The sequence below is a fragment of the Callorhinus ursinus genome, unplaced genomic scaffold, assembly GCF_003265705.2.
Source record: "Callorhinus ursinus isolate GAN/ISIS: 27379988/994484 unplaced genomic scaffold, GSC_fseal_2.0 scaffold12, whole genome shotgun sequence".
Lineage (NCBI taxonomy): Eukaryota > Metazoa > Chordata > Mammalia > Carnivora > Otariidae > Callorhinus > Callorhinus ursinus.
In genome coordinates, this window is record NW_027397074.1 from 70,931,647 (window position 1) to 70,943,380 (window position 11,734).

Genomic DNA, 11,734 nt, shown 5'->3' on the forward strand with positions numbered 1-11,734 from the left:
CAATCTTCTTAATCACCAATTCAACCCCCCATCCCTGTTGGTGAGCAGCCCAGGCTGTTGTGAGCAGTGCAAAGCCCCGCTCTGCAGGGCCCCGCCCCTCAGAGAAACTGTTCACTGCAGCAAAAAGTCTGGAGCTGGCTGGCAGGCCCAGAACGTTCTTCCAACCTCGCTCTGGTTATGAACGTGACTCAGTCGGCTACTGAGTGCCAGGAAGGACGATGCCTCTTTTTCTGTGCTGGTGACTTGAGGAAGAACTGAGTTAAACCAGGCCTCCTCAGGGAGCTGCAGAGCTTGTCTACACCAAGGGCTACACCAACTTCCTGGATTCACCAGGCCCTGGGGGCAAATCCCAGAAGTGCTTTCTACAGATGCTTTCCCCCTCTCTGTGCCTTGCAGTTATCTACTTTAAAAATCACGGCCAACGCTTATAAAGTGTGGGTCTTAGGGAGTAACCGGTGAGAACAAGCCAATCTCATCTCCACGAAGGCTGCCTTTCATGCGTGTGAGGCCGGGGGTGGCAAACTTCCCCGCAAAGGGCCAGAGAGTAAATATTTTAGGCTTCCCAGGCCATATGGTCTGTTGCAATTACTCAACTCTGTTGCTGTGGTGAGAAAACAGCTATAGACAAAACATATACAAATGAGCATGGCTGTGTTCCAATAAAACTTTATTCATAAAAGGAGGCAGATGGCCAGATCTGGCCCCCAGGTTGGAGTCTGCTGACCCCTGGTTTAAAAGACTATTCTCTGGACTGGATTTGTCCCTGACCCCTGCTTCAGCCATGGAGACCACATCTTCATGCTCTCCCTCTCCCCCCAATGCCAGATGCCCTCTAGAACTGAAGCCAACAGTGGGAAGGGCTGAAGACTGGGCCAGGGGCAGTGGGAAAGAGCTGAGCCGGGCGCTGCACTGTGCCTATGCATCTGGCTTAGCCCTCCCAGCATCCCGGGAGGGAGTTGACAGATGAGAAACCATAGGCCCAGAGAAGTTAAGTCACCTTTAAGGTCATTCAGCTGGGCTAAGCCCGCTCTTTCTGACCTCAAGCCCTGTTGCATCCCCCTCGGCCCCTGATACAGCAGTTTCCCAATGGTCAGCAGGGGCCTCGCTGTCGGGATGCTCTCTGCTGCACCTTCCCATTACGATGTATCCTCCAGGGACCAGAACAGCATGCCTGCCTGCAATTCCCTCCCTGAAGTGAGATGTCACACTCCAGAGCACCACCAAGTGGGGGACTGGGAGGGTCCCCAGGGATCCTGGAATTTCCAAAGCCCCCCCGTGACTCTCTCAAGAGGGGAGGCCAGAAAGGTATGCAGCTGGTGCAAGTCGGCTTGTGACTGGCTGAGCGAGAGGTGGCCCTGGAGGGTCTTTCCACAAGAGCACTCACCCAGCTCCCTCCCAGGACACGCGCTCTCTATACTTGCGCTGGCAGGCGGCAGAAAGAACAAGACTCAGTCCCTGTGCCTGAGGAGTTTGCAGTAGAGGGAAGGACAAAGCAAGCAGACAACTCAGGGTCATAACAGAGCATGACGGAGGCACGGCAGGAGGTTACAGAAGCCCAGAGGATGAACATCTGCACTGGACCCTGGTGGTCAGGACACACTTTTGCTCAAGAGCAGGCCAAGGAGAAGTTGGATCTGATCTTACTCTTTCTCCTCCATCCCTCGGCAGGAATGGAATTACTGCCCATATTTGGGAACAGGACTGGCAACCCCAGCAGTCACTGGGACGGGATCACAGCCTCCAGGGGCAAGCACCAAATCCTCAGATGAGGGGCTGTGGGCTCTTGCTGATTGGAACTTGGGTTCTGGGGCCGGGGCCCACTCAGAGGTACTCTCAGTGGAAGGAGGGCAGCCTGGCAGGAAGGTTTGATTTGGGGGGTGCTCTGAACCAACCCCAATTCATCAGTCCTCAAAGAAGAACTGGGCCCCAAGACTGTCCTTGGCTCTTGGAGAGTTAAGGAAGGACAACCAGGGCCATGCCTACCTGACTATGCTCCACTCTGGCTCGATGCGCACGATGGTGGGGTCCTCCATGTACTGGAAGAACAGGTCCTGGTGGATACTGGCCTTGTCCACTTGCACCATCACCTTCATTTCCAGCACCTCATCTGAGGATGTGGTGTTGCAGACGATGTAGGACGGAGAGCGTCTGCAGGGAGGGCAGACATGCAGCTAGGCTCCCGGGTGTTGAAGGGGACAGGGGTCCGGGCGGGGACCAGGGCCCTCCACCCCTCCCTGTTCCCAGGCTCCTCAGAGGCCATGGTGAGCACTGCCTCAGGTGGAAAGCTCCAGGCACTACTGACAAAGACTCTCTCTTGCACCACATCCGTAGACAGGTTCCTCTGAGACCTCTTTTCAAAGAGGCCTCATCCTTGGGCCCTGTCTTGGGCCTGCCAAGCCCCATTTTTAGCAAGAATTCTGCAAAGTGAGGTCACCCAGAGTACCCCCTCCCCTTGATACCTGATCACCCTGGCCGCCTGCAGCAAGAATCCTGTTAAGTTGGTTTAGCAAGAATTTTCCTATTCTTGCTGTTGCTTCTTAGTAATTTCACACCAGCGACACCCTCACTCTGCTGGTTGGCTGTAAATCCCCAGCTGTCTTTGCTGTATTTGGAGGCAAGACTGATTTCTTTCTTTCCCCATTGTGATAGTCTTGACACCTACTGCAATAGTCCTGAGTAAACTCTTCTTCGCTATTTTAGCAAGCGTCAGAACAATTTTTTCTTTACCCCTGGCCTGACTTCTGATCTGCCACAGGCCTCAGCATAGCTCTGTCCCGGGAAAAGCTCCCCGGCAGAATGTCACATCCCCACCACGTCTCCCAGTCCTGCATCAGATGACCCTCCTGCCTGCCTTCTACCCTCCAGGCTTCTGGTTTATGGAAGGTGTGCCCTGTTGAGCCCGGATGGTGGAGCCAGGGGAGAGAAAGTCGGCTGCCCCTGGGAGGTTCAACCTCAGCCAGCTGGGTAGGAGGCTCAGTAGTCCCAGCTGGCTCTGCAGCAGGGGGCAGGGGCTCTAGATTCCCCAGTGTGTCCTGGGAAACCCTAGGGTTCCGTACAGTGGTTGGTATAGGGGCACAGAGGCTAAATGGTGGGCAATAACAATGAATGGCCCAACTAGGGAAGGGCTGCCTGGCAGGTCTCCAGACTGAGCCAAAAACATCCACAGTCAGGTATGCCCATACCATCCCCCCTCAAAGAGAATGGCCACTTTCTCAGGGAGGAGAAAGCACTTCCAAGAGGTGAGCCCTGGAAGTCTGTAGCCCTGGGGCAGCCCGATGGGCCCCACCCTCTGGGCTGTGAGCCCCTGAGGCCAGCCTGGAGGTGAGTTACCTGTGGAAGAGGCAGGGCTGCTTCCCAAACATCACCACCACGTTGCTGCCTGCGTTCAGGTTGGTGCCCGTGATGGTCACTTGGGTGCCCCCGGACATGGGCCCCCGCCTGGGCTTCAGGTCCGAGAGAGTCAGCGTCTGTTCAGGAAAGGATCTGGCCTGAGACACAACCGGGGTCTGAAGAGGCAGCTCCCCACTCCCAGAGCCACTCAGTAACGGTGGCCTCCCAACGTGCCCACTAAGTCCTATTGGGCTTGTGTGGATAAGCAGCGTTCTGGACCCTGAGAGTTTACACCTCTCTATTAACAACAGTAATAATAACAGCTGCTGTATGCTGGTGTTTTAACTGGCAGGCCTTCTCTTCATCCATCTCTATATAAGGTATGTGCCCAGTCAATTCTACAAGGTGGGTATTATTACCCATTTTACAGAACAGATTCAGAGACATGAAGTAAAGTTCCCAAGGTCACACAGCTAAAAAGTGGCACGTCTGAGATCTGACTCCAGAGCCCTGACTCTCTACCACCTCTCCAATTGCTTTTGGGAAGGTGATCTGCTCCTTCCACAGGCCTCTTCCAGAGAGCTGCCCAAACACCCAGAGGCCAGAACGATGGGTCCTGAAGGCCCCAGGAAAACGCAGGAGGAGAAGCGAAGAACGGTCAGTGGATTGAGTGAGGATGGGGGGGGAGGGGGCACCTGTGAGCTGAGGATTTGGAGTTGCGATTTGTTCTTTCATTAGCATTTTAATGGAAAAAACTTTCCTCAGTCCCAAGTGAGAAGCCTGTATCTGCATTTAAATGAAGATTTCTCTCTCCCCTGCCCCTTAAAGAATTCCGCACCAAAAGTTGAACTTATTTGGCTCCCAGCCGGCAGGCCGCCTCCCCACGGAGAGGCCTCAATCCCTAACACCTTGGGAGAACAGGAGGAGCCCCTGTGACCCTCTGACCGCGGCTTGCAGGGGCCCACCCGCCCTGCCGCCCACCAGGTCCTTGCAGATCCTGAGCCTGGCCTCCCCCTTGGCACCCATAAAGCAAAGGAATGCTTCATTCCAGAGCTGCTCCTGGCCCAAACGGAGACCCGGACGAGGGTGGGGTGAGGCTGTGGGAAGAGGCTTGGTTTTTCAGCTCTGCCTAGATCTTGCTGTGTGACCCAGAACAAGCCTTGTAACCTCTCTGATCGTAAAATCGGAGAGCTGGGTCAAAACGAGTTATCTCAAAGGCGCCTGCTGGTTTTCTGGTTCTGTAACTCGGGGTCACCTCCCACAAATGGTGCCTCTGTCCCACTGTCTGGAAGGGAAAGAGAGTGCAGTCTGTGCAAGGCAAGGGTAGTCCTAGAGATAGAGTCAAAACCCACCCAAGTTCCCATAGATGGCGGTGGGAGCAACATGGAAAGAAGAGGTTCTCTGGCAGCCTGTGGGTGGGGTTCTAGAAGGGATGGAACTGAGTAATCCCTGTTGGCTCTGCAGTGGTGGGCTGGGAGGGGGAATTATTCTAGGGTGAGGAGAGGATGATATGGAGACATGTTTTAAAGTTGTGAGAAACGATTAATTATTCAAGTCATGCTTCATAAATATTTCACGGTGGGTTTGCGCGGGAAATCAAATTCCGTATTATTTGCCACCTCTTCACTTGGCTCCCAGATGGAGGTAGGGAAGGGAAAGGTTCCCTCCATGGAGATCTCTAGGGACAGAACTGGGAACAAGACCAAGAATGCTGATCCCCTGGCCTTGGCGGTTGGGTTTTGGGTGAAAAAACCCACACATCAGAATCTGGCCTGATTTGTGGCGGGAAACTGAGTTATTAGACCCAGATCTTACTCCCAACCTCAGCACTGGGAAGGGGCTCCCCAGCATGCCCCAGATCCTGAGAGGCATCCCTGAAAAGGGGCTCTCCAATGTGCCCCGAGTCCCCAGAGGAGCCCTGGGAAGGGGTTCTCTAGCTGTCTCAGGACTCCAGCAGAGTCAGGGGCTTCTCTGTGCCCCTTGCAAACTGCCTAGCGGGACGGGTAGGCAATGAAGGCTCCAAGATGCTGGGGAGCATGAGAGAGGGTCCTTCTGTCTTTTCTTACCGGCAGGGTGACCCTCCCACCCTGGCCCCCTAGGAGCTCTGTGGGGGCAGCCTCAGTGACTGGGCCCTTAAATGCACACTGGGGACTGGGGACGAGACTGAGGTCTCCTCTCCGAAAGTCTTCCCCAGTACCGTTCCTCAGAGGTAGCCCTCAAAAAAAAAAAAAAAAAAAAAAAAAGCCACACAAATCTTTGAGTCCCATGGCCCTACTGGACCAATGCCGTTTTGCCTTGTGGCAACAACCCTCATCTTTTCCCGACCTACCTTTGTGCTCCCACCTCTTCTCTTCCCACGAACCCCCCTTCCCTCTCCCTCCCTTCTGTTCCCATCTTTTGGTGCATTTCCAAACCTCACGCCAGGGTCAGCTTCCCACTGCTCCAGATTCATACGGAACATCACACTCTGCCTCGTACAGATCCTGCCTCTCCACCCAGCTTCTTCCTCGAAGCCTCGCCTCGATACCCTGCCTCTAACCACATCCTGCTCCAGAGCAGAAACAATGCAGGCCAGACTGGCCTGACCTGAGAGCAGAAGCGGCTTTTGAATACGACATAGGCTCGTTGTAAGAATTAAGCCTGAAGCCACATATGGACAGGCACATGGTATCTGTTCTCTAAGTTCTGTTTCTCCTAGGCCAGTGGTCCTCAGCCTGGGCTGAGTTAGAATCTCCTGGGGAGCTTTGTGCCCCCTGTAGCATGTGACTTAGCTCCGGGGGGCCCCCGGAGCCTTTTGTTTAAAGCCCCTCAGGAGATTCCAACACGCAGGGAGGTTTAGAACTGCCTGAGCAGTGGGGGCTAGCAAAGAAGTAAACGGCCAGGGCTTCATCTCCAAAGACCTACTGGTCTGAACAGAGGAGCAGGGGCTCCAAGACATACGCCCAGTTTAGTGTGGGCGGGCAGACGCCATGGAATCCCCAGTGAGCCACAGAACCGTGGGCGCCGTGGGCTGTGTATTCAGAGAAGGCGTGGAGGGGCTCACGAGCGGGGCGTGGACTAACGAGGAGGACGCAGCTTGGGGCAAAGTGGGGAAGGAGATGGAGAAGGGAGAGGGGTCAGGCCATGCAAAGCCCTGGGAAACAGACTTGGCTGGACGGCGCCCTGGTCCTTCTTGAGGTGGGCCTAACATGATGAAAACAGTATTCTGCAGGGCAGGGTCGATTAGAATGGGTTCAGACCTTTAACGTCAGGGATTTAAGGAGGTCACTGCAGCAGCGAGGAGAATGGGAGAAGGAAGACTCCAGGACGTGGTGATGGGGTGGCTGAAATCTGGAATTTAGGGAAGCTGAGCCACAGCCCACCAGAATTGTGGCCGGGTGACAAGCCCCTGACAGAAATGGGCAAGTGAGGGGGACACACTATTTGTCGGAGCCGGCAGCCGGGGTGGGTCATGGAGGTGACAGCCAGACAGCCAGAGGTCTAGTGGCCTTGGAGTGAGTCACAGAGGTGAGACGTGGCAGAGATGGCTAACACCCCAAGGAAGCTTCAGCCAACCCTCGTACCGTCCATTCTGTCACTACCAAGTGACACCAGGATGCAAACTGCTCGGGGCAGTTGACTGGCTGAGGAAGCCCAGTGCTTGCTTTGCCCACACAGGGGCATCCTCCCTGTTCCCACGGTGGCCAGGTAACTTCAGAGCTGGATTTCATGCCCAAGTTTGGCAAGCCACGCCACACCTCTAAACACTTGGGGAGTGCTGTCTCTGCCTCTCTGTCTGTCTCCCTCCCCCTCAGTATCTCAACTCCACTGGATCGACAATTTATGTAGAGATCCATCTATATCATATTCAGTATACATACCCTCTCTATATATACACAAGTATTCATGTGTCGCTAATTGTGTGCAGGTGTGTTGGGTTCCACTGGAAAACTTCCGCGGAGCCTTTGAGAAGAAGGTGGGCATACAAATCCTAAAGAGATGGGGAAACCTACACATCCATTAAATCCATCACATATGTGTGTTCTTCTACGTGAGTTCCTGTGTGTGCAGCCTGACCAACTGTATGCAGAAGGAGGGGGGGTTTTCAGGAGGAGGGCAGGGAGCTGAGAGAGCAGGGCCTCAGCGGGAAGAGACCTCTGATGCACGTTCTGGCAGGGTTGGCCCCCACCACAGTGGCGTCTGAGTGTACATCCATCCTCCACTCTACCTCTGCTTCTAGACCGCGGGCCCGCTGAGGGAGGGGCTGTGCAGGGTCTGAGTCATCCCTGAATACCCACAAGCCAGGGCCACCGAATTGTAAGATTCAACCAATGAAGCAAATATTTACCAAACAATCTAGGGGGAGGGGTCGTGCAAGGTGACACATGGTTGTCAGCTGAAGGGAGAAAGGAGGAGCAGGAGGAAGGCTGAAGGAGGAGAGGGGAGGAGGGGCGGACGGTGGGGGAAGGGAGGGTGAAAAGTGGGCTCCCTGCGATGTGTCCTGGAGCATTTGACACCCAGGCATAAAGTCCCTCACTTCAGGCTCCCAGCTTCCCAAAGCAGCGCGGAACCATGGGGAAACTATCTTATCACAGCCGGCATTAGCCCCAGAAGTGACCTGGATGGTAAGACAGTTTGGAAAATGAGGCAGCGTGAGGGACAGCAGAGACATGCATGCCTCCCGCATGGGATTGAGAGGTCCCCAGAGCCCCTGCCCCCCAGAGCCCCTCACCAGGGGCTGCCTCGGTAGGGCCAGCGAGGGTCCCAGCTGGAGGGAATGTGGCGGTAGGGGTGAGGTGTGCAGACAGGCCACAGGAAGGGAAGGGAGGGGTGTGCAATGAAGGGTAATGGTGTGGCTTAGAGGAGGTGGAGTGGGGGTGCAGGGGAGGTGCGGGATGGGGGTGGGGTTAAGGAGGTCATGGGATGGGGTGATGGGGAGTGGAGAAGGTGGGCTGAAAGCGGATGATGGGGTAGGATTGATGGCGTGCCAGTGTACCCGGAAATCTCAGGGCACAGCAGTCCTGCGGGCACAGAAACCATGCAGATGAGGGAACTGATGCGTCAACTTCATGTAATTATCACAACAATACTGTGGGGTAGATGCAGGTCTTATCACCCCCGTTTTAGAAATGAAGACACTGGGACGCTAAGCAATGTCCCCAAGTTCGCCCTGTGAGTAAGTGGCAGAGTCAGGGCTCCCCTCCTGGCCCAGACACAAGGCCACTCAGCCCGAGGGGGATGCAGGGCCCGACAGCCAGGGTGGCTTCCCTGGATCAGGGCCGGACACAGCATGGCTTGGATTTGAATCTGGTCTTTCAGATTTCCAGGGCTGCGTTCTCACGCTGCAGGACAGACTCCCACGAGCTGCTCGGGGTCTGCCCACAGAGGTCTAGCCCGGCCCATAACCATGGTCATGCGGTCTGTGGCCCGTGCCTGGGCAGGTTGCTAGTGGCCGGGACTCACCATGAAGTAATAGAGTTGTGAGGACCGGGCCATGAACTCGGGCCGACACACGGCCACACAGATCTCCACAAAGCCTGCGTGCTGGCTGGGCTTGGCCTCCCCCATCTCGCACACGATCCTGCAGAAAAGAGAGGACAGGTCCCCGTGGTCACAGCAGGGTCACAGGACTCCAGATGTGACCCCTGGGCCCTGCACCTCCCCTGGCCCCTACTCTGCAGTAGGGTCTCAGGGAAGGGCAGGGGAGGCGGAGGGGAAAGATTCTTCCCTGCGAGGCTCCTCTTTGGTTCTTGGGAAATGCAACCTACAGGGTTGTCTCCATGGACATCCCTGTCAAGTGAGGGGTCTAGGGGAGGGCCCCTGTGTTCTGACCCGAGACACTCAGTTTCTCATTCAGGAATTGTCCCCTCAACTGTGAACCAGGGGGCAGGGATTGTGTCAGCCAAACAGCTTAGGGAACACGGCTGGCAGGGCCCAGAGAGGTAGTGACCTTCCCAAGGGCCCACAGCACGTCGGACAGGGACCCAGGAGCGGACTTGAGGTTTTCAGACCCTCACCCAGGGGCCCTTGGCTCCTACTGCATGGACTGCCTCAGTGGAGTGTTTTTGTCCCCAGCCCCAGCTGGGTGCTGGGTCCAGAGGAGAGACTCCTGCTTGGGGGGAGGGGGAGGGGTAGACAAGAGCCATACATTTGTCCCCTTTTAAAAATGTTCCTTGTTTTAATTACAAAATTTGCTCATACCCCTTGAAAACAAGACAGTACAGAAGTGTGACAGTAAAAATAAGTGTCCCTTTCTTCACTCCTAATCTCTCTTCAAAGTTTGATATATATATATAAAGTATATACATACATATATATACTTGTAGACCTTTCTCTAGATCTATGCAAACATATGTAATATATAATATATACAAAATCTCCATTTTACAGATGAAGAAGCTGAGGCACAGAAAAGTTAGGCAACTTGCCCAAATATGTATATTTGCCCATATGCACCACGTATGTGTATATATGTGTGTGTGCATGGTTATTACGCACACATGTCAACATAAGTGTTATATATATTTGCATGTACAGTTATATACAAGCATACCTATATAAACATATACATGACTTTTAAAATAAACGTGAAACATAGCTACTCACTGTCCCAAACCCCGGTCATTTTACTGCACAGCCCAGTGCGGACTTGCCCCGTGTGGCTGCATGCACAGCCCTACCAGATCCTTTCTGACAGCTTCACAGCGCTTCATGCCGCGGCTGCACCATTGTCTATTTATCCAGCCTCCTACTGATGGACATTTAACTTCCCTTCATTTTTCTCCTACTCCAAATAACCCTGCAGAATGAACCAACTTATACACGTATCCTCAAGCATTGCACATTTGTTAGGATAAGGCTCTAAGTGGGGAGCTTGTGGGGTCATTGTTTATGTATGTGATGTTTGATAGGTGGAAGAAAATAATGGTCCCACAGGGTCGTTACCAATTTGTACTTCTGTCAAAAGCAATTGAGTGAGATTATTTTACTCTTTTGCCAACACCAGATAGTATCAATCCTTTGAATGTTTTTCCAATATAATAGGGAAAGATGATCCCTTTTTTTTGCTGTCATTTTTATTTCCCTGATTACTAGTGATGTTGCAGATATCTGCAAGTATGTGCGTGTGGTTGTAAAAAAAAATCTTAGATAGCGTTTCCTTAGATTGGTCTGAAGCTATCTCTTTATATTGCTAATGAATTGTCTTTTTGTAGGAGCTGCTGAATGAGGAGTATTAACTTTGCACTGTTAAGTATTGCAATTATTTTCTCCCAGCTTGTCATCTGTATTTCAACTTTGTTTATAATGTCTTTGGCCACACTAAAGTTTAAAAGTGTCTGTGGTTCAGTGGCTCCTTCTTTTACTTTATGGCTTCTAGGTTCTGTGTCTCTCTTAGAAAAAATTTCTGGGCGAGAGTCCAGTAAAAAATATATGCCTTTCTGTCCAGATAGCATAATTAGCGCATGTTCAGTATAAAGATAAAAGAGAGAGTGCATAAAAACACTTGCCGTACAGACACCTCCTCTCACCCCATTCGAACCACCCAGAAATATCCACTGTCAACATTCTGGCGTTCAGGTTTTCCGTCTTGTTTTTCTTTTACAGAATTCATTAGAAACTCTATTCTGCTTGGTGAATGATGTTCTCACTAATACACCTTGAGTAGGTACCTGGTCATGATTCTTCTGCAATATCAGATTTAATGGCTATATAATTTACTGTCCTGTGCATGTACAATAATTTAAGAGTTGATTAATTCCCTATTTTAAAATATACAAATTGCTTCTACATTTCCACGATTACAAATAAGACCAAAATAAGTATTCTTGCAAAAAAATATTTGTGCATTCTGGTTATTTAAGTAAAGTTCTAGAAATATGATGACTAGGCTAAAGACTTTGAATCCACATTTCCAAATTGCCTTCCACAAAGTGTGTCCCAATTTACCCTCCAAGTAGGAATGTATGAGTGTGCTATTTCTCATGCTTCTCATCAGCACTGGGCATTAACTTTTTTAAAATTGTTCCCCATTGTTTTAATTTTCATTTCACTGACTACTAATGCTATTTAACTTTTTTTTATGACGTTTGGTTCTTTGTCTTGTGAATTGCACATTCATGCTCATTCATGCTCTTTGCTCATTTTGAGCTATTTGCCTTTTTACTTATGGAACCTCTGTATATTAAGAAAAAGCGTGTATTAACTGTCATAGGGTATATCGCTAGTCCCAGTTTATTGTTCATATTTTTCTTTGTTTACATGGATTTTTGACATATAAATTTTAAGTTTTATATACTCAGATCCCCTAATCTTTTTTTTATAACTTTTTTCTTTTGCTGTTAGAACAGTTGCACTTCCCTTATTTGAAATCAAATAAATTCTCACCTGCATTTTCTTTTAATCATTCCACAGATTTATTTTTTTC

The 11,734-nt window shown here is 51.6% G+C and overlaps 1 protein-coding gene across 4 annotated transcripts in view; it reads right to left on the reverse strand.

Annotated features, from left to right (window-relative positions):
- Nucleotides 1-11,734, reverse strand: part of PLXNA4 (plexin A4) — a 573,332-nt gene that overhangs the window by 56,198 nt on the left and 505,400 nt on the right. For all 4 annotated transcript variants that reach the window (XM_073899215.1, XM_073899214.1, XM_025854986.2 and 1 more), the window contains 3 exons: nucleotides 8,773-8,890; nucleotides 3,331-3,467; nucleotides 1,984-2,148 (listed from right to left, as the gene is read on the reverse strand). In XM_073899215.1, coding sequence (XP_073755316.1) covers nucleotides 1,984-2,148; nucleotides 3,331-3,467; nucleotides 8,773-8,890 — 420 coding nt within the window. The remainder of the gene's footprint in view (nucleotides 1-1,983; nucleotides 2,149-3,330; nucleotides 3,468-8,772; nucleotides 8,891-11,734) is intronic.